Source organism: Salvelinus sp. IW2-2015, linkage group LG19 (assembly GCF_002910315.2).
Source record: "Salvelinus sp. IW2-2015 linkage group LG19, ASM291031v2, whole genome shotgun sequence".
NCBI lineage: Eukaryota > Metazoa > Chordata > Actinopteri > Salmoniformes > Salmonidae > Salvelinus > Salvelinus sp. IW2-2015.
In genome coordinates, this window is record NC_036859.1 from 36,006,203 (window position 1) to 36,032,559 (window position 26,357).

The 26,357-nt window shown below is 44.5% G+C and overlaps 1 protein-coding gene across 4 annotated transcripts; it reads left to right on the forward strand.

The window, feature by feature from the left end:
* The first annotated feature begins 11,736 nt into the window (after positions 1–11,736).
* On the forward strand, positions 11,737–26,348 carry LOC111979188 (mitochondrial fission factor homolog A). 4 transcript variants are annotated; one of them, XM_024009555.2, is made up of 8 exons: positions 11,738–12,173; positions 13,466–13,547; positions 15,690–15,893; positions 21,469–21,647; positions 22,413–22,498; positions 23,422–23,595; positions 24,527–24,605; positions 25,119–26,348. In XM_024009555.2, the coding sequence occupies exons 3-8, from the start codon at positions 15,695–15,697 to the stop codon at positions 25,248–25,250; spliced, it is 849 nt and encodes a 282-aa protein (XP_023865323.1). In that variant the 5' UTR covers positions 11,738–12,173; positions 13,466–13,547; positions 15,690–15,694; the 3' UTR covers positions 25,251–26,348. The 4 variants fall into 4 exon arrangements, with proteins under 4 accessions (XP_023865322.1, XP_023865323.1, XP_023865324.1 ...); XM_024009554.2 differs by lacking the exon at positions 13,466–13,547 and having other exon boundaries at positions 11,737–12,173; XM_024009556.2 differs by lacking the exons at positions 11,738–12,173; positions 13,466–13,547 and adding an exon at positions 14,506–14,583.
* Positions 26,349–26,357: the final 9 nt, after the last annotated feature.

The window sequence follows — 26,357 nt, forward strand, 5'->3', positions numbered from 1 at the left end:
TGCCTCTGATCTGGTGGACTCAAATGCATTTTTTCTAAATGATGTCTGAGTGTTGGAGTGTGCCCCTGGCTATCTGTAAATGATATCTGAGTGTTGGAGTGTGCCCCTGGCTATCCATAAATGTTAAATACAAGAAAATGGAGCCATCTGCTTTTGCTTATATAAGGAATTTGAAATGATTTATTACTTTTACTTTTTTAGAACTACATAACTACTTTACTCAAGTAGTATTTTACTGGGTGACTTCCACTTTTACTTGATAACGTTCTATTAAGGTATCTTTACTTTTACTCAAGTATGACAATTGGGTACTTTTTACACCACTGGACAAATGACACCTGACATATCGGAACACCACACACAAACATACCGGAACACACCACACAAACATACCGGAAAACACACGCACAAACATAAGGAACCACACGCACAAACATACGCGAACACACGCACAAAACATACCGGAACACACGCACAAAAATACGGAACACACGCACAAACATACCGAACGAAACACACGCCACAAACATACCGGAACACACGCACAAAACATACCGGAACACACGCACAAACATACCGGAACACACACAAACTACCGGAACACACACACAAACATACCGGAAACACACACACAAAATACCGGAAACACACACACAAACATACCGAACACACCACAAACATACCGGACACACGCACAAACATAACCGGAACACACGCACAAACATACCGGAACACACGCACAAACATACCGGAACACATGCACACACACAGGCACTCACCAAAAAAATACTCACACACATGCATGCATACACACACACCTCTCTCTCTCTCTCTCTCTCTCTCACCACACACACACACATTTCCAATTAATTCACATAGCACAAAAGTTGACCTCCTCTTCACACGCATGCTGTGCATACACACACACCCATAGAGCCAGGACATTACCATACTGCTAACATAGGCAGTTCCTGGGGAAACCATTTAAGAGACATTTGTAGGCAAAGCAGTCCATTCTGTAGTCAATATATCATCCAATAGTATGTTAATACTGTATGTACGCCTAGGTTTTATCTTTGATTGTCTGTTTCTTTACTGTTTGCATCAGACCCCCCTCAAAATGATATGTACATATCTGTCACAACAACAACACTCTAAAGACCCTCAGCATTCCAGGGGCTTCCATCTGTCACAACAACAACACTCTAAAGACCCTCAGCATTCCAGGGGCTTCCATCTGTCACAACAAACAACACTCTAAAGACTCTCGCATTCCAGGGGCTTCCATCTGTCACAACAACAACACTCTTAAGACCCTCCAGCATTCCAGGGGCTTCCATCTGTCACACAACAACACTCTAAAGACTCTCAGCATCCAGGGCTTCCATCTGTCACAAAAACAACACTCTAAAGACCCTCAGCATTCCAGGGGGTTCCATCTGGTCACAACAACAACACTCTAAAGACTTCAGCATTCCAGGGGCTTCCATCTGTCACAACAACAACACTCTAAAGACCCTCAGCATTCGTCTTCACATTGTAATACAGTATTTTTCCAGATGTTCCCACTACACCACCCTAACAACCAGCCCACTCATTTATCAACCTCTCCCCCACTACACCACCCTAACAAACCAGCCCACTCATATCAACCTTCTCCTCACTACACCACCCTAACAACCAGCCCAACTCATTTATCAAACCTCTCCCCCACTATACACCCTAACAACCAGCCCACTCATTTATCAACCTCTTCCGCCCACTATTACCACCCTAACACCAGCCCACTAATTTATCAACCTCTCCCCCACTATTACCACCCTAACAACCCAGCCCACTCATTGATCAACCTCTCCCCCACTTACACCACCCTAACAACCAGCCCACTTCATTTTATCAAACCTCTCCTCCACTAACCACCCTAACAACCAGCCCACTCATTTATCAACCTCCCCACTATACCCCTAACAAACCAGCCACCTCATTTATCAACCTCTATACCACCCTAACCAACCAGCCCACTCATTTATCAACCTCTATTACCACCCTAACAACCAGCCCACTCCTTTATCAACCTCTATACCACCCTAACAACCAGCCCACTTCATTATCCAACCTTCTATACCACCCTAACAGCCCACTCATAATCACCATCTATACCACCCTAACACCAGCCCACTCATTATCAACCTCTCCTCCACTATACCACCCTAAACAACCAGCCACACTCATTTATCAACCTCTAATACCCACCCTAACAACCAACCCACTCATTGTATCAACCTCTTCCCACTATACACCCTAACAAACCAGCCCACTCATTTTCAACTCTCCCCCACTATACCACCCTAACAACCAGCCCACTCATTTATGAACCTCTCCTCCCCACTATTACCACCCTAACAACCAGCCTACTCATTTATTCAACCTCTCCCCACTATACCACACCTAAACAACTTAGCCCACTCATTATATCAACACTTCTCCCCACTCACCCCCTAAAACCAGCCCACTAATTTATCAAACCTTCTCCACCCACTTACACACACCCTAACAAACCAGCCCACTTACATTTATCAACCTCCTCCCCCACTTATACCACACTAAACAACCAGCCACTCATTTTATCAACCTTCTCCCCCATTATATACCCACCCTAACAACACACCACTCATAGTAATCAACCTCTCCCCCACTATACCCCCTAACACCAGCCCACTCATTTATCAACCTCTCCCCCCACATATACACCCTAAAACAAACCAGGCCCACTCATTATCAACCTCTCCTTCCACCACTACACCACCCCTAACAACACAGCCCCACTCATTATTATCAACCCTCATACCACCCTAACAACCAGCCCACTTCATTATCAAACCTCTCACCCCACTTACCAACCTAAACAACTAGCCCACTCATTTATCAACCTCTCCCCCACTTCACCACCCTAAACAACCAGCCCACTCATTTATCAACCTCTCCTCTCCCTCCCTCCTCCCCACCCCTCCAACAACTAGCCACTCATTTATCAACCTCTCCTCTCCGCTCCCCTCCTCCCCCACCCCTCCAACAACTACAACCAAAACCACTATTATCAAACTCTCCATCTCCCTCCACTTCCTCCCCCACAACAAACTAGACCACTTCATTTATCAACCTCTCCCTCCCTCCCATCCCCACCCCTACCAACAACTAACAACTAGGACCACTCATATTATATGACACTCTCCTCTCTTCTCCCTCCCTCCTCCAACAACTAACAACAGTGCAATCCATTTTAGCGACCACTCCTCTCCCTCCTCTCCTCCCCAGGTGATCGATAGGACCCCAGAAGACGAAACCCCCACTCCTTCGATTAGTCAAGATTGGAGAGGTGAAAAGGGGTCGAGGATCGATAATCCTACAATCAGGCGGCTGGCGGGCTTGAATCCAGGGATTATAACCCCCCCATAAGCCCCAAATCCCAAGATCAGAGGGCCACAACTGATGGACTAAAGCACCTAACATAGGCTGCAGACAGGGCTGACCCAGGGACAGGAAGACCCTCTCATCCCACAGAATGTCAACGGATAGACATGTCGAGGGGACTTGAGATTACCGTGAATTGACAAGGAGATGCACGTGATTACCGTGTTTGAACCAGAGAGATGCACAGTGATTACCATGTTGACCAGGAGATGCACTGTGGTTACGGAGATTGACCCAGGAGATGCACAGTGATTACGAGAGTTGCCAGGAGAATGGCACAGTGGTTACGGAGTAGACCAAAGAGATTGCACTGTGATTACAGAGTTGACCAGGAGTGCAAGTGAGTTACGAGTTGACCAGGGATCACAGTATTACGGAGTCACCAGGAGATGCCTGTGGTACCGGAAGTTGACCAGATGCACAGTGGTTTACGAGTTGACCAGGAGATGCACAGTTGGTTACGGAACGTTGACCAGATGCCACGGTGGTTACGGAGTTGACACAGGAGATGCACAGTAGATTAACGAAGTTGACCAGATGCAACAGTGGATTACGAAGTTGACACAGGAGATGCCACTTGAAAGGATACAGTGATGACAGCCCCATGAGTGAGATGTGCACGTGTTGTTACAGGTGTTGACAACTTTTTAATTGGACGTTTGGTTACGTTGTTGGACCAGATACACTGTCGCTACGGAGTTGACCAGGAGATGCATTGGTGGACCGCCTGTGAAATGCCACTGTGGTTATGGTGATTGACAGGATAGGTTTTATTAATTAGTACTTTTAGCACACTTTTCATTGAAATCTCAAAACGCTTTTAAAACGGAAACAAATGTTAATGGGAAGATCACGGCAGGTAGGGTTAAGTCATTTCGTGGCTTGAGTAGTCAGCGTCAGGAAGAAAGGCCAGAATAGAGGCAATTCTTGGCAGATGAAACGGAGGGGTTCACATCAAGGGGTTTCCATATTGGTCCAGAGATGTTCATCGGGCACCTGGTCCTCGCCATCTCTGAAGCGGCTGGTTTCCCAGTAGTGTCTCTGAAAAGCATTGTCTTCTCCAGGTATAAGTGTTCTGAAGGCAGTTTGTTTTCCTCCAGTTTAGTAGTCTTCTGAAGCTCAGTGATCTTTCCAAGTAGTAGTCTCTGACAGCGTTGGTTTCCCAAGTAGTAGTAAAAACTCTGAAGCAGTGTTTCCAAGTAGTCTCTGAAAGCGGTGTTTCTCAGTAGTAGATCTCTTGAAGCAGTGTTTCCCAAGTAAGGTTATCTCTGAAGCAGGTTTTCCTTCTAAGTAGTAGTCTTCTGAGTCATGTGTTTTCCAGTATGTCTTGTGAGCAGTTCCATGTAAGTCGGAAGTGTTTGTCCGAGTAGTAGTCTCTGAAGCTAGTTGTTTTCCCGAGAGTAGTAGTCTCTGAACTATTGCACGGGAGTCTTGATGCGTGTCTCCCCAGTAGTAGTCTCTGAAGCAGTGTTTCCCAGTAGTAGTCTCTGAAGCAGTGTTTTCCAGTAGTAGTCTCTGAAGCAGTGTTTCCCAGTAGTAGTCTCTGAAGCAGTGTTTCCCAGTAGTAGTCTCTGAAGTCAGACTCCATGGCTAGAACTCACTCCACTACTGATGTGTAGCACCCACCTGGGTGAAGCCACGACAGACGCGAAGGCGCCAGAAAAGAACACTGCACATCCGTCCAGAATTGTCCGCCTTGAAGCTAACTACGGGAGAGAAAACTTCGGAAAACTTCAACATCTTCAAACACCACCCGCTTACTTCCAATCAAAATATAGCTAGCTRAGCTTCTTGATGACACAGTGAAGCATTAGTTAGGCAAAATCAACTGACTTGCCAGTCATGCCATGCCGATAGCTAACAAAAATTAAAATGTTGATAAAAAATAAAAAAATAATGACTTGATTAAATATGTACAAATTAACAGGGACTCCTAATGTAGGCTGTTATTGCATAGGATTAATTGGAGGTTATTGTTAATGCTGTGAGGTTTACAGMGGTGATTGTACTAAGTGACCTTATAAGACTTTTACTGTAAAGCCACCACGATRTGCAATACAAATTGTGATCTGACCCCAGTTGTCATGCAAACTATAATTGACCTTACAGTGGTATTGTGATGTTGTGTGAAGAAAACACTACCGATTTACCATTTCTGTTTTGATTATTTAACCTTTATTTAACTAGGCRAGTCAGTTATGAACAAATTCTTATTTTACAATGATGGCCTACCCCCGGCCAAACCCTAACCCGGRCGACGCTGGGCCAATTGTGCGCAGCCCTATGGGACTCCTGGTCACGGCTGGTTGTGATACAGCCCGGGATCGAACCAGGGTCTGTAGTGAGATGCAGTGCCTTAGACCGCTGTGATACAGCCTGGAATGGAACCAGGGTCTGTAGTAAGATGCAGTATCTTAGACCGCTGTGATAGTCCGGAATGGAACCAGGGTCTGTAGTGAGATTGCAATATCTTAGACCGCTGTGATACAGCCGGGAATCGAACCAGGGTCTGTAGTGAGATGCAGTATCTTAGACCGCTGCGCCGCTCAGGCAACTTACTGCATAAGCCCCAGATGGTTGGTGAATTGGAGCTCAGCGCTTTCTTGTCATAGCCTACACACATTCCGATTCATCAGCTTTTAAACAGATAACCCTCCTTCCATACACTGCATTCATGATATCGATAGTAATGGCCACCTACGTAGTTTCACACTCAAAACAAGTTCAATTGAAAGCGCAGATATCARGCGCCATCTGTTGGCCTAAATCAGCAAACACAGACTCCAAACTGAACTGCTACATACAAATCACACCTTTCTTAATTCTGAGGAGATATTTTTCAGCAAAATGCAATTCAACAATTCAGTGTTGCAACGTTATATGGTAAGTTTGTATGTGAAAAAAAAAGATTACGAGAGTGTACGGAGTGCAAGGGCAATAATTAATTGCACCTGCTGTAGTAAGTTTTTGTCTAACTGTGTTGTCACAGTTACAGGCGTAACAGGCATGACATCACAAAGGGGTTGGCAAGGAGAGAGAGCTTTGGGGACAGACAGCCAGATCACAAGTGCAGTTTGACTGACATATGAGACTTTGTCGGCAAGCTCGCAATCTTCATTTTAGTGGACGTTTGTTTAGCGTTTTTCTGACAGAGTAAACACTTAAATTACTGAGACAAATATGTATGATAAGTACAAGGTTGCAATCAGTGAATGGCTGGTTTACATGAATTCTAGGGCGGTTGTGAGAGAGTGATATGGCTATKTTATGTTCCCAGGGCCAATTAAGGGTAGATATCAAACCAAAACAGAACACAAAGCTTCATTAATATAGACTGGTCTGTTTTCAGCTCTACGTGGCAGATGGTGCTAAAACTTGCCTCTTTGCAAGTTATCTTGAGTTGAAAACTGTAGACTTTGACYTTTTGACTAATGGTAGCTTCTGTCTGAACAATCTGTAGTTGCTAAAGTATATCCATTTATTTATTTATTTTACTTTTAAGTAATGATGTACGGTATAGCCATGGATTATAGATTAATTTAATCAGYTTACTTCAGCCATCTTCCCATCAGATCCCAGAAAATATAAGATTGTTTTACTGTGATTGTAAACAAATAGTGCATAGCCTCAAAACATGATTAAAACTCATCATTTTAATATTAGGGATGGTCATGAATGGACATTTCTCCAGCCCCCATCCCTCAGCTCTTTACCAAAACAGTAGCAAAGTGACCGCTTTCTTGTTTGAACTTCAGAATTAAAAACAAACAACGTATGAGACTGATATAATACAGTATGTTCATGTTTTAATTCATTTGAAATGGATTTGACATCCTGCTTATTACCAGCGAATCCAGTTTGTCCTTAGGGGAAGTTACATGGTTGAAGAAACCCCTAGGTTACAACTGGCCTCAGCCTGTGATATAGCCAGGTAATCAGGTCTGACATCATAAAGTGGTTTCCATAGTGACCGAATGGATATAATTAAAGAAATTGACGTCACGGTTACAAATTGTGACGTTCGGTGAAGTAACACTGATGCTTGACATAAAATTTTAAAAACGACTTCACAGAGAATGTAACAAACAAGACAGAACGCAATCAGTAGTTGTACMAAGTTATTGAAAGCTTTGAGCAGGTCTTTACATTTCAATATTTTGTTTCTAGTTTTGGTTGAACAATGAAGCAGCCTTATCTGCCCACATTCAGATGGTTCAGCTTCATTCAGAACAATTTAATATTTAAAAGAATCGCCTGTTTCTCCACTCGGTCTGCTTGTGGTGAGTGTATGTTATATCTGGCTATAAAATCAATACAACAAAACAAATTGAATCCTTTTTGAATTTCGCACAGTGATTCATGTGAAATTAGGTCATGGTAACAAACCATGACGTCATGGTAACAAACCATGAGGTCATAAGCCAAAGGTTCTACAAAAGAAGCCATGTCCTCTGTCCCCATGGTAGCCATGTTATCCATTGCTAATTTGACCTGGTTTCCAGTGTTATACTAGTTTAATAGAATCAGTGTTTTGAAAATTAAAAGACACTGGTTATGTTATTCCTGAAAGTGTTGGATGTGGTTGTTTTCTCACAGATATTCTAAAATCAGAGGAATTTGAGAGTGACAGTGTTGAGACAGCAAGGAGAAACGGGAAGAAGAAAGTTGAGCGACAAAGGCACAAGTTAATAGGGAGTTGGGGAGAAAAAGCGGTTGAACAAGAGTGCTTGTATAACAGGTGATCAGGTGAAGAGACAGAGGGGAGAAGGCAAGTGGGTTCGTTTGGAGTGCTGAGGAGGTATGACGTCTGCTCCACCAAGCACACAGTTGGAGATGGGAGGTGGGAATAGAAAGGAACAGGTGAAACAGAGTGGGAGGTTGGAAGGAAAGGACACAGGTTGGAGGTGGGAAGAGAAGGGACACAGGTTGGAGTGTGGTGGAAGGGAAAGGACCACAGGTTGGTGGTGGAGGTGGAGGGAAAGACAGCAGGTTGAAGTTGTGGTGGGAAGGAAAGAACACACAGTCGTTGTGGTGGGTGGGAAGGAAGGACCACGGTTGGAGGTGGCGTGGTGGGGAAGAGGAAATGAACACAGGTGGTGGTGGAGGTGGTGAAGGGACACAGGTTGGAGGTGGTGGGGTTTGGGGAAGGGAAAAGCATACAAAGCAAGGGTTTTTTGGATGGTGGTTGGTGGGAGTGGACACAGGTTTTGGGTGAGGTGGGAAGGGACAGCAGGTTGGAAGGTGGTGAAGAGAGTTGTGGTGTGGGAAGAGACACAGGTTGGAGGTGGTGGTGGGAAGGGACACAGGTTGGTGGTTGGAGGTGGGAAGGGACACAGGTTGGAGGTGTGGGAAAGGAAAAGGAGACACAGGTTGGGTGGTGTGGGAAGGGAAAGTGGAGGTGGTGGTGGGAAGGAAAGGAACAGTTGGTGTGGAGTGGGAAGGGAAAGGACACAGGTTGGAGGTGGTGTGGGAAGGGAAAGACACACAGGTTGGTGGTGGAGCGTGGGAAGAGGGAAAGGACACAGGTTGGAGGTGGTGTGGGAAGGGAAAGGACACACAGGTGGGGTGGAGGTTGGGAAGGGACAAGGAACACACAGGTTTTGGTGTGAGGTGGGAAGAGAAGGACACAGGTTGGAGTGGAGGTGGGAAGGAAAGGACACACAGGTTGGTGGTGGAGGTGGGAAGGAGAAGGCACAACAGGTTATGTGGTGGAGTGGGAAGAGAAGGGGACACAGGTTGGATGTGTGGTGGAAGAGAAGTGGACACAGGTTGGAGGTTGGTGGTGGGAAGGGAAAGGACTACAACAGTTTGTGGTGGGAGGTGGGAACGAGAAAGGGACAACAGGTTGGTGGTGAGGGTGGGAAGAAGAGGGACACAGTTGGAGGTGGGAAGGAAAGGACAGCAGGTGGTGTGGAGTGGGACAGGGACACAGTTGGAGGTGGTGGGGTGGAAAGGGACCAGGTTGGTGGTGGAGGTGGGAAGGGCACAGGTTGAGGTGGCATGTGGGAAGAGGACACCAGGTTGGAGGTGTCGGTGGGAAGGGACACAGGTTGGTGGTGGAGGTGGGAAGAGAAAGGCCACAGGTTGGGAGGTGGGAAGAGAAAGGAGACACAGGTTGGAGGTGTGTGGGAAGGGACACAGGTTGGAGGTGGTGTGGGAAGAGAAAGGACACACAGGTTGGTGGTGGAGGTGGGAAGGGACACAGGTTGGAGGTAGTGGTGGGAAGGGAAAGACACAGTTGGTGGGTGTGGGAAGGGACACAGGTTGGTGGTGGAGGTGGGAAGGGACACAGGTTGAGGTGTGGTGGGAGAAGAGAAAGGACACAGGTTGGTGGTTGGAGTGGGAAAGAGAAAGGACACAGGTTGGAGGTGTGGTGGGAAGGGACACAGGTGGTGGGAGGTGGGAAGGACACAGGTTTGGAGGTGGTGGTGTAGAAGAGAAGGACACAGTTGGTGGTGAGGGTGGGAAGAGAAAGACACAGGTTGGAGGTGGGAAGGGAAAGGAGCACAGGTTGGTGGTGGAGGTGGAAGGGAAAGGACACACAGTTGGAGGTGGTGGTGGGAAGGGAAAGGACAAGTCTTGGTGGTGGAGGTGGGAAGAGAAAGGACACATAGGTTGGAGTTGGTGGTGGAAGGGAAAGGAGACATAGAAAGAATGAAAGATCAAATGAGATCGATCGGGGAGGAAAAGCCAACTATCCAGGAGGCTATGGAGAGAGATCAATAGATTCACCAACGTGATACAAAAGAGAAAGGGAGGAGGATGGAGAGAAAGATGGAAAGAACAACAGTGGAACAAGTAACTGAGGATGAGAGCATGGGAACAACAGAAAAAAAGAGATGGAATTTGAGTCCCCAATGGAGGGAGTTGGTGATTGAAGAGCAGCACAGAATAATGGAGGAATGTGAKAAACAGTGGTTGAAATCAGGCTGCAACACCACACAGAGTGCACTAGAGACTAAGTAAGGTAGATGTTTCTGTTGTGTTGTTGTTTTTGTTGATATTCTAAGTAATTGTAAACATTTACAAACARAATTAGAATTTCAGCTCGAAGGTGATTGGTTATTGGACAACAACATGATAGAAATGTAAAAAGAAGAGGAAGGTGAGGGGGAAATGGAGAGACGAAGAAATATGGTWAGTCAAACTAGATTGTTGATTAATTTACTTCTGCCAGATTGGCATTTATTACGTTTTTGCGCTTTAGACCATTGCCTAATAAAAAGTTCAAAAACTACAAAGCTACATCCTGGAAAATAACGTGTCACTTTCATAGCGTATTGCGTCAATAATATTTAGAATATTTTTTTGGGGGGGGTGACTACAAGGTATTATGTTCAAATGTCCACACAGTTCCATACTCATTCTTCAGATTTGTTACCTCCTGTCGTTAAAAKGATTTTTCTTTTGAAATGCTGAGAAAGAAGAAAAGATGGAAGAGAGACAGAGGTGGAGATCATATTGGGTAATTTTATTTATTATTAGGTAATTTTATTTAACCTTTATTTAACTAGGCAAGTCTGTTAAGAAAAACATTCTTATTTAAAATGACAGCTTAGGTGGGTTAACTGCCTTGTTCAGGGGCAGAACGACAGATTTTTACCTTGTCAGTTTACGGATTTGATCGAGCAACCTTTCGGTTACTGGCACAACAGTCTAACCACTAGGCTACCTGCCGCCCCAATGCTTCCCACAGTTATGCCAAGTTGGCTGGGTGTCCTTTGGGTTCTTGATACACACAGGAAACAGTTGAGCATGAAAAACCCAGCAGTTTTGCAGTTCTTCACAGCCGGATGTGATACAGCCTGGAATTGAACCAGGGACTGTAGTGACGGCTCTAGCACTGAGATGCAGTGCCTTAGACCGCTGCACCACTCGGGAGCCCAGGCACATGCATACACACGATAACATATGCACTACACACACACATACCTATGGATTTTGTATTGTAGATATGCGGCAGTGGTGGAGTAGGGCTCTGAGGGCACAGTGTGTTGTGAAATCTGTGAATGTATTGTAATGTTTTTAAAATTGTAAAACTGCCTTAATTTTGCAGGATCCCATGAAGAATAAATACCCTGTTCAAAAACTGAGTCTTTCCCATTCACCCTCTGAATAGCACACATACACAATCCATATCTCAATTGTCTCAAGGCTTAAAAATAATTATTTAAACTGTATCCTACACTTCATCAACACTGACTGACRTGGATTTAGCAAGTGACATCAATAAGTGATCATAGCTAGCTTTCACCTGGCCAGTCTGTCATGGAAAGAGCAGGTGTCCTTAATGTTTTATACACTCAGTGTATATGTGATTTTGTCCTCGAGTTGAAAGATGTGTTGTTAGTAACTAGGCTACTAAGTTAACTCATGCAAACTCACACCAGTTAGTGAAACATGTCAAGTAATGTCTAGCGTTAGCAATGTGCTAAGTTCGAAATGCCCTTTTGAAGATAGTAAGATACGACACCGTTGACACAATGATTGGTTTGCCATTACTACTACAGTGAATGAATGACGCTACAGCKATGTGCTAACATTTCGTAACTAGCTGGTACTCCCCTACCCGGTCTTGTCGACTACTACAGGTTCATGCGGTTGGTTGATGATGATGAGCAGCACACGGAGAACATAAACACACGAATTAAATGTMATCATTTAGCTTATGAAATCTGCAGTTGGACGAAGCAATACAACAGGTAAGTGTCTGAATATTTAGCCTTCAYCGTCGTGAGAATGTATGTAGCTAACTTCAAGCTTCCATGTCAAGCCAGTTAACGTTAGCTAGCTATAGTTACTTGCAACAATAATTATTTGGCATGCACGCCTTTGTTAGCGTTTACCGTGAGCAAAAAAACAACATTTCGTCTGGCTTGTCTTACTACAATTCTACAATCAATCTACATTCTCCAGTCAGCCGACGACTGAATGCCCTGTTGGCTTTCGGTTGCAAAGCGTCGAAACAATATAGCTAACGTTACCTGGTTAGACTTTCAAATAGCTAGCTAGCCTGATGGGGGGAAAAACTGAAAATGTTAACTAGTTAGTATTTGTAATATCTTCACACTAGTTGTCATTGTTTGATACGAGTCTCAAATATCACAGCCACACGGTGTTTCCAGCGTTATTGTTTACTGCCTGTAATGGTCAAGTAATCCACTGTMTGACCCACGCAGTTGAGCCAGTGCCATTGCTACTTGGGATCCTTGGGACGTCCATATCCYAAACCCTAACATTAACCCTTACCTAACCATAACCATTTGCAATATCAACTTCGTTTGGGGGAGACGTCCCAAGGATTCTGAATAGCACGTTAAGACAATTCGTTTGAGCTAATTTCAGTCCATGTTTGTTTAGGATTAAGCATGAGGTATCTGGCTATTATTAACCATAAGTAGGAAAACAAACAACAGTTAACCCGAGTGGTGCAGTGGTCTAAGSCACTGCATTTCAGTGCTAGAGGCGTCACTGCAGACACTGGTTCGATCCCGGGCTGTATCACAACCAGCTGTGATCAGGAGTCCCATAGGGCTGYGCAAAATTGGCCCAGCGTCGTCCSGGTTAGGGAAAGGCYGGGGTAGGCCGTCATTATAAATACCAATTTGTTCTTAATTGACTTGCCTAGTTAAAAAAGGTTWAAAAAAATACATAATTAAAATGGTAGCCTACGTGTTCATTTTGCATGAAGTCATTATGACTTGATTAGGAGTTGGTAACRAGAATGTCAATTTATAGAATGCAATAAAACCTAGCTACAGTGTAGTGAGTGAGAAATGGCATCTGGCATGTGTGCATATCTTTGTTTTGGTCGCACTGTGTGATGGCTGTCATCTACTTCTACATGTGGCTGCGGGGGTGTCACAGAAGCAACTAGTTCCTGCAAAGATGCTGGGGAATGCTAGATGTGCAGGCAGCTAAAATGACAAGGAACCCCCTCATGCGGTACAAAACATGGATTTAATATCTTTCTGAATTTTCTGTTTTTTTGTAGAACCACTTGCAACTGGACAAGGACATTTATGAGATACACTTTTCTTCCAAATCGAGAACAAAGAAAGTATCGCCAAGACCAGGTTAGTTGAAAAATGTGGCGGAGCTTTCCATTAACTAAGCCATAACGCCAGATATGGAGCCATGACATATTGCTTTACAATTCCGTAGCTACACTAAACCAAAATAAACGCAACATGCAACAATTTCAACGATTTTACTGAGTTACAGTTCATATAAGTCAATGGAAATAAATACATTAGGTCCTAATCTATGGATTTCACATGACTGGGAATACAGATATGCATCTGTTGGTCACAGATACCTTTTTTTTAAAGTTGGGGTGTGGATCAGAAAACCAGTCATTTTCTGGTGTGACCACCATTTGCCTCATGCAACACATAGAGTTGATCAGGCTGTTGATTGTGGCCTGTGGAATGTTGTCCCACTCCTCTTCAATGGCTGTGCGAAGCTGCTGGATATTGGCGGGAACTGGAACACTGTGTCGTACACGTCGATCCAGAGCATCGCAAACATGCTCAATGGGTGACATGCCTGGTGAGTATGCAGGCCATGGAAGAACTGGGACATTTTCAGCTTCCATAAATTGTGTACAGATCCTTGCAACATGAGGCCGTGCATTATCATGCTGAAACATGGTGATGGCGGCGGATAAATGACATAACATTGGGCCTCAGGATTTCGTCACGTTATGTCTGTGCATTCAAATTGCCATCAATAAAATGCAATTGTTCTCGTTGTCCGTAGCTTATGCCTTCCCATACCATAACCCCACCACCACCACCAGGCTCTCTGTTCACAACGTTGACGTCAGTAAACCGCTCACCCACACGACACCATACGCGACACCATACGCTGTCTGTCAGCTGCCTGGTACAGTTGAAACTGGGATTAATCCGTGAAGAGCAGACTTCGCCAGCTGCCTGGTACAGTTGAAACTGGGATTAATCCGTGAAGAGCAGACTTCGCCAGCTGCCTGGTACAGTTGAAACTGGGATGAGTCCGTGAAGAGCAGACTTCGCCAGCTGCCTGGTACAGTTGAAACTGGGATTAATCCGTGAAGAGCAGACTTCGCCAGTGTGCTAGTGGCCATCGAAGGTGAGCATTTGCCCACTGAAGTCGGTTATGACGCCAAACTGCAGTCAGGTCAAGACCTTGCTGAGGACGGCAAGCACACAGATAAATAAAGGTTAAATAAAACATTTATAAAAAATATGAGCTTCCCTGAGACAGTTTGTGCAGAAATTATTCAGAAAGTTTAATCAGCTGTCTGGGTGGCTGGTCTCAGACCATCCCGCAGGTGAGGATGCCAGATGTGGAGGTCCTTGGCTGGCGTGGTTACACGTGGTCTGCGGTTGTGAAGCCGGTGGACGTACTGCCAAATTCTCTAAAACAACATTGTAGGCGGCTTATGGTAGAGAAATTAACAATTTCTCTGGCAGCAGCTCTGGTGGACATTCCTGCAGTCAGCATGCCAATTGTTAGCGCACTGAAAAACAGAGAATTGTGGAATTGTGTTGTGTGACAAAACTGCACATTTTAGAGTGGCCTTTTATTGTCCCCAGCACAAGTTGTACCTGTGTAATGATCTTGCTGTTTAATCATCTTCTTGATATGCCACACCTGTCAGRTGGATGGATTATCTTGGCAAAGGAGAAATGTTCACTAACAGGGATGTAAACACGTGTGCACAAAATCAGAGATAAATACGCATTTTGTGCATATGGAAAAATGTCTGGGAYTTTTTGTTTTAGCTCATGAAACATGGGACCAACCCTTTACATTTATATTTTTGTTCAGTATAAATAAAACCATGATCAGCTTGTTTTGGATTAAGCAGAGGTATCGGGCTATTAATAACCAGAAGTACAAGAAACATCACTATGTTAGTTAGCCCACATAAATGGTAGCCTACATGATCATTTAACTAGGAAATGCAGTCATCATTATTTGATTATGATTTGGTATTAAACATATCAGGAATGCACAAGAATGTCAATAATGTGTAGAATGCAATAAATCCATGAAATCATTATGCTATATCAAATGCCCTGTTATCAACACAGTTGGTTAAATTGCATATAAATGGCAAATTGCATTCCTTTTTTAGGGCAMGCCCTTAAAATCCATTGACCTAAATGTTAACATATGAGCAATTTTTATAAATGTTTGATAATTGAGGCTTTTGWTGTTGTTATTACAAGGCTGGATGAGTGGGGCAACCTTCCCCTCTTCGGAAGAGGCAGAGATGAATCGGATCCACTATGAGCTGGAGTACACCGAGGGCATCAGCCAGCGCATGCGCATCCCCGAAACACTCAAAGTGGCCCCCGAAAACCAACATGGGCTGCTGTCTCAGCCCCTGGCCCCCCACATGATGCATGTACCAGAGAGGATTGTGATAGCAGGTGAGCAGTGTGTGGTCTACATCAGTCGTTCCCAAATTGTGGGTAGGGAAAAAAGTAATATTTTGATTTATATACACTACCGGTCAAAGGTTTAAGAACACCTACTGATTTCAAGGGGTCTTCTTTATTTTTACTATTTTCTACATTGTAGAATAATAGTGAAGACTTCAAAACTATGAAATAACACATATGGAATCATGTAGTAACCAAAAAGTGTTAAACAAATCAAAATATATTTTATATTTGAGATTCTTCAAATAGCCACCCTTTGCCTTGATGACAGCTTTGCACACTCTTGGCATTCTCTCAACCAGATTCATGAGGTAGTCACATGGAATGCATTTYAATTAACAGGTGTGCCTTCTTGAAAGTTGTGGGCGGAGCAGTTGCCGTACCACGGGGTGATACAGCCCGACAGGATGCTCTCGATTGTGCATCTCTCGATTGTGCATCTAGCCAATTTAATCATTAAAAATTGCATGTAATAACTGTATCACCTGTCACTTTAAACAATGACACTTTATATAATGTTTACATACCCTACATTACTCATCTCATATGGATATACTGTACTCTACCATCTACTGCATCTTGCCTATGTTGCACGGCCATCGCTCATACATGTATTTATATGTACATATTCATATTCATTCCTTTACACTTGTGTGCAAAAGGTAGTTGTTGTGAAATTGTTAGATTACTTGTTGGATATTACTGCATGGTCGGAACTAGAAGCACAAGCATTTCGCTACACTCGCATTAACATCTGCTAACCATGTGTATGTGACCAATAAAATTTGATTTGATTTAAAACTGTCTYTMATGAGGACCGCCACAGGAATGGAATACCCAGAGTTACCTCTGCTGCAGAGGATAAGTTCCTTAGAGTTACCAGCCTCAGAAATTGCAGCCCAAATAAATGCTTCAGAGTTGAGATGCCTGTTACTTCTACATCAACTGTTCAGAGGAGACTGTGTGAATCAGGCCTCCATGATGGAATTGCCCCAAAGAACCACTACTAAAGGACACCAATAATAAGAAGAGACTTGCTTGGGCCAAGAAACACGAGCAATGGATATTAGACCGGTGGAAATGTGTCCTTTAGTCTGGAGTCCAAATTGGAGATTTTTGGTTCCAACCGCCATGTCTTTGTGAGACGATCTCCGCATGTGTATTTCCCACTGTGAAGCATGGAGGAGGAGGTGTGGTGGTGTGGGGATGCTTTGCTGGTGACACCGTCTGATTTATTTAGAATTAAAGGCACACTTAACCAACATGGCTATCACAGCATTCTGCAGTGATACGCCATCCCATCTGGTTTGCGCTTAGCGGGATTATCATTTGTTTTTCAACAGGACAATGACCCAACACACCTCCAGGCTGTGTAAGTGCTATTTTACCAAGAAGGAGAGTGATGGAGTGCTGCATCAGATGACCTGGCCTCCGCAATCACCCGACCTCAACCCAGTTGTGATGGTTTGGGAATCAAATCAAAGTGTATTTGTCACGTGCGCCAAATGTTATTATTTTACCTTTATTTATCTACAGTTGGCAAGTCAGTAAAGAACAAATTCTTATTTTCAATGACGGCCTAGGAACAGTGGGTTAACTGCCTTGTTCAGGGGCAGAACGACAGATTTTTACCTTGTCAGCTCGGAAATTCGATCTTGCAACCTTCCGGCTACTAGTCCAATGCTCTAACCACTAGGCTACCTGCCGCCCCACTGAATACAACAGCTGTGGACCTTACAGTGAAATGCTTACTTACAGGCCCTAACCAACAGTGCGATTAAAATAAAAAATTGTTTAAAAAATTGGTATTATGTGAAAAGTAAAGAAATAAAAACAACAGTGAAAATAACAGTTGCGAGGCTATATGGTTAAATAAAGGTGAAATACAGTATTGAGGCTAAAAACAGGCACCGGTTAGTAGGGCTAATTGATATAGTATGTACATGTAGGTATGGTTAAAGTGACTATGCATATATGATAAACGGAGAGTAGCAGCAGCGTAAAAGAGGAGTTGGGGGGGAGAATGCAAATAGTCCGGATAGCCATTTGATTACTTGTTCAGGAGTCTTATGGCTTGGGGGTAAAAACTGTTGAGAAGCCTTTTGGTCCTAGACTTGGCGCTCTGGTACCATGCGGTAGTAGAGAGAACATTCTATGACTTGGGTGGCTGGGGTCTTAGAATTTTTAGGGCCTTCCTCTGACATCACCTGGTGTAGAGGTCCTGAATGGCAGGCAGCTTAGCTTAGTGATGTACTGTGCCGTACGCACTACCCTCAGTAGTGCCTTGCGGTCGGAGGCAGAGCAGTTGCCGTACCAGGCAGTGATGCAACCCGTCAGGATGCTCCGATGGTGCAGCTGTAGAACCTTTTGAGGATCTGAGGACCCATGCCAACTCTTTTTAGTCTCCTGAGGGGGAATAGGTTTTGTTGTGCCCTCTTCACGACTGTCTTGGTGTGTTTCGACCATGTTAGTTTGTTGGTGATGTGGACACCAAGGAACTTGAWGCKCTCAACCTGCTCCACYGCAGCCCCRTYGATGAGAATGGGGGCGTGCTCGATCCTCTTTTTCCTGTAGTCCACAATCATCTCCTTTGTCTTGACCACGTTGAGGCAGAGATTGTTGTTCTTGCACCACACGGTCAGGTCTCTGACCTCCTCCCTATATGCTGTCTCGTCGTTGTTGGTGATCAGGCCTACTACTGTTGTGTCACTGGCAAACTTAATGATGGTGTTGGAGTCGTGCCTGTCCGTGCAGTCATGAGTGAACAGGGAGTACAGGAGGGGACTGARCACAACCCCTGAGGCCCGTCAGGAAGTCCAGGATCCAGTTGCAGAGGGAGGTGTTTAGTCCCAGGATCCTTAGCTTAGTGATGGGCTTTGAGGGTACTATGGTGTTGAACGCTGAGCTGTAGTTGTTGAATAGCATTCTCACATAGGTGTTCCTTTTGTCCAGGTAGGAAAGGGCAGTGTGGAGTGCAATAGAGATTGCATCATCTGTGGATCTGTTTGGGCAGTATGCAAATTGGTGTGGGTCTCTGGGATAATGTTGTTAATGTGAGCCATTACCAGCCTTTCAAAGCACTTCATAGCTACGGATGTGAGTGCTACGGGTCTGTAGTCATTTAGGCAGGTTGCCTTACTGTTCTTGGGCCCAGGGACYATGGTGGTCTGTTTGAAACATGTTGGTATTACAGATTCAAATCAGCGACATGTTGAAAATGTCAGTGAAGACACCTGCCAGTTGGTCAGCACATGCCTGGAGCACATGTCCTGGTAATCCGTCTGGCCCTGCGGCCTTGTGGATGTTGACCTGTTTTAAAGGTCTTACTCAAAGGTCGGCTACGGAGAGCGTGATCACACAGTCATCCGGAACAGCTGATGCTCTCATGCATGCCTCACTGTTGCTTGCCTCGAAGTGAGCATAGAAGTGATTTAGCTCATCTGGTAGGCTCGTGTCACTGGGCAGCTCGCGGCTGTGCTTCCCTTTGTAGTCTGTAATAGTTTGCAAGCCCTGCCACATAAGATGAGCGTCGGAGCCGGTGTAGTACGATTCAATCTTAGCCCTGTATCAGCGCTTTGCCTGTTTGATGGTTTGTCGGAGGGCATAGCAGGMTTTCTTATAAGCTTCCGGGTTAGAGTCCCGTACCTTGAAAGCGGCAGCTCTACCCTTTAGCTCAGTGTGAATGTTGCCTGTAATCCATGGCTTCTGGTTGGGGTATGTACGTACAGTCACTGTGGGGACGACGTCTTCGATGCACTTAATGATAAAGCCAGTGACTGATGTGCCATCGGAAGAATGCCATCAGAAGAATCCCGGAACATATCCCAATCTGTGATAGCAAAACTGTAGAACTGATTTAAGTTTCCCTGCATTAAAATCCCCGGCCACTAGGAGCGCCGCGTCTGGGTGAGCGGTTTCCTGTTTGCTTATTTCCTTATACAGCTGACTGAGTGCAGTCTTAGTGCCAGCATCTGTCTGTAGTGGTAAATAAACAGCCACAAAAAGTATGGATGAACACTATTTGCCAAGAGTTTGGTCTACATTTTATTATAAGATACTCTACTTCAGGCGAGCAAAATCTAGAGACTTCCTAAGATTGTGAACCAGCTGTTGTTTACAAATATGCACAGACYGCCTCCTCTCATCTAACCGGAGTGTGCTGTTCTATCTTGCCGGTGCAGCGTATATCCCGCTAGCTGAATATCCATGTGATCATTCAGCCACAATTCGGTGAAACATAAGATGTTACAGTTTCTGATGTCCCGTTGGTGGGATATTCGTGATCGTATCTTGTCTAATTTATTGTCCAATGATTGCACTTTGGCAAGTAATATTGACGGTAACGGCAGCTTTCCCACTTGCCTTCTGCGGATCCTTACGAGGCACCCCGCTCTGTGTCCTCTGTACCTGCGTCTCTTTCTCTTGCCAATGACGGCGATTTCGGCCTTGTCGGGTGTCTGAAATACATCCTGTGCGTCCTGCTTGTTGAAGAAAAAATCTTTGTCTAATCCGAGGTGAGTGATCTCTGTCCTGATATCCAGAAGCTCTTTTTTGAGCGTGGCAGAAACATTATTTACAAAATAAGTTACAAATAACGCAAAAAAAAAACACATAGCACAATTGATTAGACACCCGTAGAAAAGGAACTCCGTCCGGCTTTCAACTTAMTCTTGAAAGTTGTAATAGTAGAATGCACAAGGTGCATTTTCTAAATTGGGTAGTGCATCATCAGTTCCTCTTGTCATGTCAGTCATTGCAGACCTTAAGAGAGCTATTTATAACTTGTCAGAAAAGTCCAGATCAACTTGCTCATRTCAGCTAATGTTTTTTTTGCTAGTTATTTTATCCCATAGATTTTGTTGTCATGTTTGAGTCACTCCTATCACATTAATGCACATTAGACATGGAAACGTGTAGAATTGCAAGAAAAGTAGGTTTAAATCTGTCTAATTCTTTACGCCAATGAGTGGTGTGAGCAGTTTGTGTCATGAACAATGCTTGTGCGTATGGGAATAGACGTGACGCGGGATGTTCCCCAATGCTGGAAGTGGGGCCGGAGGGAAAAAGTTTTGGAGCCCCTGGTCTACATGACACATGTACCAGAGAGGATTGTGATAGCAGGTSAGCGGTGTCTGCTCTCTGGACAGAGCCATCTGGTTGTCAGGGTGGTTTTGTAGGGAAACCTGGAGAGAGCCATCTGGTTGTCTGTGGGGAAACCTGGAGAGAGCCATCTGGTTGTCTGTGGGGAAACCTGGACAGAGCCACCTGGTTGTCTGTAGGGAAACCTGGACAGAGCCATCTGGTTGTCTGTAGGGAAACCTGGACAGAGCCATCTGGTTGTCTGTGGGGAAACCTGGAGAGAGCCATCTGGTTGTCTGTGGGGAAACCTGGAGAGAGCCATCTGGTTGTCTGTGGGGAAACCTGGAGAGAGCCATTTGGTTGTCAGTAGGTCAGTCCAAATGCCTGTTGAGCCATTGTGCTGACAAGTCCAGCTAGTCCTCCCCTGTTTCAGTCCGTTTGTTGACTAATGAACATGACACTGTCCTCCTTCCGCCATCTCCAGGGGACGATGGGGACTCCCGTTACTCCCGGCCCAGAGACCTAGACCTGATCCAGTCCACTCCTCCTGTGGATTTACTGGACATGAAGGCGCCGCCACRAATACTCACCCTCAATGAACATTCCCTGGACTCCCTGGAGACTGATCAGGCTCCCACAACACAGTCCCACGCCAACCAGGGGGTGAGTTTGTGTCAACGGTGTGACGTCATTAGAACTACACAGAGCCATAAATGGTTCTCAGAAATGAGAAATGTTCTACAAAAAAAAAAGCTTTTCTATTTGGAGCATGCTAACCTGGGTCTGGTTTTTCATTGTTATTCATGCTAACACTAATCAGCGGGTAAGTAGGCCAACCCAGGCCTCCCAAGTGGTGCAGTGGTCTAAGGCACTGCATCGCAGTTGCTTGCTGTGCCACTAGAGATTCTGAGTTCGAGTCCAGGCTCTGTTGCAGCCCGCCGCGACCCGGGAGACCCATGGGGCGGCGCACAATTGCCCCAGCGTGGTTAGGGGAGGGTTTGGTCGGCAAGGATGTCCTTGTCCCATCGCGCATTAGCGACTCTTGTGGCAGGCCGGGCGCAGTGCACACTGACATGGTCGCCAGGTGCACAGTGTTTCCTCTGACACATTGGTGCGGCTGGCTTCCAGGTTAAGAAGCAGTGCGGCTTGGTTGGGTTGTGTTTCGGAGGACGCACGGCTCCGAGTCTGTACAGGAGTTGCAGCGATGAGACAAGACTAACTACCAATTGGACCAAAGAAATTTTTTAAATAAAAAGTAGACCAACCCATACTGTATGTTTGGTATCTTACTCTAAGGACCGCCAGTTACTTCCTAGTTATCCGTTACTACATTTCTAATTAGGCAGAAATAGTCCTATCACTTTCAAATCTAAGGCTAAAATTAAAATATAGCGATCCCATCATACATCCCTGATTTTTCATACACAGGTCCACTCTCGGTCKCTGAGGGAGCGCACTGTGAGCGATACCACCAGCATCCGCCAGAGCGGCCCGGCCAACAGAACCCACGTAAGGTAAGCACCAGCCCAGGTGTGAGGGAAGCATTGGAAGAGTCATTGCTTTCTTTCTCGTAGTTATGAAATGCCTAATTTCAGCACCCAGAACCAGATCTTGCGTGGCCAGCTACTTGATTTGGTTCTTGGGGCAAAAAGGCTTTCAAATCTGAACTAGACAAGTCCACRCAAACTCACTGTCAAAGACCCTTCCTAGCCCCATCCTTTCTGGAAAGTCCCCCCGTTTTTACAATATTTGTATATGCTGCATGCTAATAACATGGAGGTATATGACAATGTTTTCAAWGCGACTATTTTGCAGATAACCAGTGTTTATTAGAGAATTTTCCGGTTAGAACCCCTGTTCCCACTCTTAGCACCACTTCGGCGAGATCATGATTCGTAAAAATAACCGCTGGAAAGGATCGCTGGTTCGAATCCCCTCGTCGACTAAGTGAAAAATCTGCTGATGTGCCCTTGAGCAAGGCACTTAACCCTAATTGGTCTTGTAAGTCGCTCTGGATAAGAGCGTCTGCTAAATGACTAAAATGTAAATAAAAATGGTGTCCATGAGTTCATCTGACTCTGGGTCTTTATCGCCAAAAGTATCCCCTTTAACATTTAAATGTAATCTCTCACAGGAAGAATCTCATGAGGACCAAACATTCAAATGTTGCGTCTTTCCTCGGAGACTGGGATTTGATGGATAATGTGCAACAATTCTTCCAGTGCGCTGGTTTTGGACTAATCCTAAATTTGGTTCTGCGTTGCCGTGATTAGTCACGAGAGGCTATGAAATGTCTTTCTCTCTTCATCTCTCTCAATTCCTTRACATGTCTTTGCCTCTCTTCCTCTGTTTGTCCATCTCTCTACCTTCTTTCAATTTTCCATCCCTCCTTTCTCTCCATCTCACTCTTAAAAATGTTTCCCCTTCTCTCTCTCAGTGTAACCCTGTCCCCCGTCGCCCCCCCTCTCCGTGCCTGTCCTCCACTGTGTACCCCTGAGGACGTGGTGAACCTACAGTACAGTGCTGGAGGATTGCTGTCCTATATCCAATGCACCACGCGCCGGGCCTACCAGCAGGTCCTGGAGGTCCTGGAGGTCGACATCCACCGCAGGTGACCCCCTTGATCTCCTCAGCCACACACATGTTGCATTCTGAAAGAAAATAAAAAATCACCCTTTTTCCTAAGTGTGTGCACTTGCACGCTCCCGGTCATGGATTTAAAAGCATAAGACTGGTGTAAACATCGACYGGAAGGAGTTTCCACCCTTGTTAATAACATCTATGTGAGAAAGTGTGCTAGTGCATACTTCAGGAGTAGTCAGTGTGTGCCTCATGCTTTCTCTAAGCTAGGATGAGATTAAGATATATTATCTCTAAGTAAGCTGTAGTGCGTAGCTACTGTCAACAGATTTCCTTGGGTCTATTTTATCTTGTGACATCAGTCATTCTCTAGGAGAACATCAGACAGTCAGTCTGTTTTTACAATAGCCCCTTTTTTTATATATATTTTCTCATGATGACTTTGTCCTTTTTCCGCTGAATCAAGGTGACTCTTGACGTGTGTGTGTGTGTGTGGTGTGTGTGTGTGTGTGTGTGTGTGTGTGGTGTGTGTGTGTGTGTGTGTGTGTGTGTGTGTGTGTGTGTGTGTGTGTGTTCTAATGGAATAGCATTAGACTGCATAGAGTTGGCTCATGATCGCCTCTGTTAGCTCAAATACTGCTGTATTGGCACCTAGCCTGTACTTACCCTCTCAATAATGAAGCTGAGCTCGGAGTGGTGATGGCGTGTTTAGCGCCACTAAAACTGTGTTTTTTAAAGTTGAAAGACCATTCAAATGCTCTGAGTCAAGTATTTACAATGTTACTAACCAAGCCGGAAATGCAGTCCATCAGTTTGGGGAAACTTATTTTACTTCGGAATATAGATGTTGGCTTTTGCAGTGTTGCAGCCAGTAACTATTCAAATGTAACTTTTTCCATATATGTTAAATCCATTTATGTTCTGTCGTATTATAAATATGTTCTGCTTTTTGTTTCCTGTAGGGCTGGTCACTTGGCCCTCGACATGGACATGACCCCTGACGATTCAGGYTTAGTGGACGCCTCGTCATTACGGCGACAGGTAGTCAAAGCATTGTACCCTGTGTTGCCCTCCTATCCAAATATATTTATTAAATGATTGATTACCTTTCAATGTATATATTGATCAAATGAATGACTGTAGCTAACACATAATGGGTATCAGAGGAGGCTGGTGAGGGGAGGATGGCTCATAATAGTGAATGGAAAGGTATCAAACACATTGCATTCATTTCGTTCCAGACATTATTATGAGCCCGTCCTCCCCTTTTTAAAGTGCCACCAGCCACCACTGATAGGTATGTAAATGTATAAGTTGATAAATTGTCTGACTCACAGAAATTGAGTCAATTCCATTTCAGTTCRGGAAATGACATTTTGGGGATGTCCTGAATTGATGTGGAATTGACACTCTCCCAATGAAGAAAGAATAAAATGGTCTCTATAAGGAGTTTTCAATCCACTAAACTGAATTTAATTTAATTCACTGAATCAACTGTTCTGATGAATCATCATTCTTAACAAACTGATTCACTACGTTCACCTGCTTATTCAGATTGTGAAGCTGAACCGACGTCTGCAGCTACTGGAGGAGGAGAACAAGGAGCGCTCCAAGCGAGAGGTGATTCTCTACTCCGCCACCGTGGCGTTCTGGCTCATCAATACCTGGATCTGGTTCCGACGTTAGAACCGCACGGAACCCAATGACCAGGTCCTACACTGTCATTTAACCAGAAATATCTCAATTCCTTCTACAGATTGTAACACCAGATAATGTGATTTAATCAAAACAATGTYTTTATCTAATATACTGGGAGTTACCGGTTAGGTACTGTTTGGTGTAGCACAGAACATTTCAGACCGACMTTAGTTTGGCGATACTGTCCTCATCCTCTATTTGTAGAAACAGGAGTCTCATAAAAGGGTGCAAGGGGGTCCATGACATTTTATTTTTTAAATGCTCTGTTATTAAAATAAATACTTTTTATGATCCGTGAAGTAATCCAACAATGTGTACACCGCCATCTTGTATATTTCAAGTCTTCTCACATTGATCGAGACAGGTGTCTGTCATCACTTTGGGGTGGACCCACTTGTTTGGAGCAAAACTAAATTGTGGAGGGGGGGGTGGGATCTATGACAGCTCCCGACTGCCTAATCTGTTGGTTAAAAATATGGCTTGGATGTCCCCATCGATCCAGATTGCTTGAACCAGTGAGGCTGATGAAATTACAAGGATACAGGCAAAGGAAACCAGTGTTGAGATTTCCCCAAATGTAAGCATTTAGTTGCACGTCCTGTGTGAAGGGATTCATACCATTACTCCATKTTATGGTGTGGATTGACTATTTATTTCTCTCCTACCTCGATGTTGGCAAGAAGCGGCGCATGAGTCTAAATGTCTATTCATTATCATCCAATGAAGTCTTTAGCACTGTATGACGTAATTGCCGTGTGTGGTAAAAATTGTTTGAACTCATATTTTTCAGGAATAAATATGTATGTATCTTGTGAAATATATGAGCTAAGAAACATTGCGACAAATGTGATTATGTTCTGTATTTATCAGGCGCTGTTTTCGCTGCACGAAGCTGGCATCTTTAGTTGAAAAACAGTTTTTTTTTATTTTGTTTTCTTTAGATTAACATTTTGTGTATTTTTATGTATGTATTTATTTTCTTTAGTTGAACATGTATTTGTGCATTTATTTATCTATTTTCTTGTAATATCAATGGATTTTTTGGAAATATTTTACTTGTAATAAATGATGTGTGGTTGAAAAGGATGATCTGTT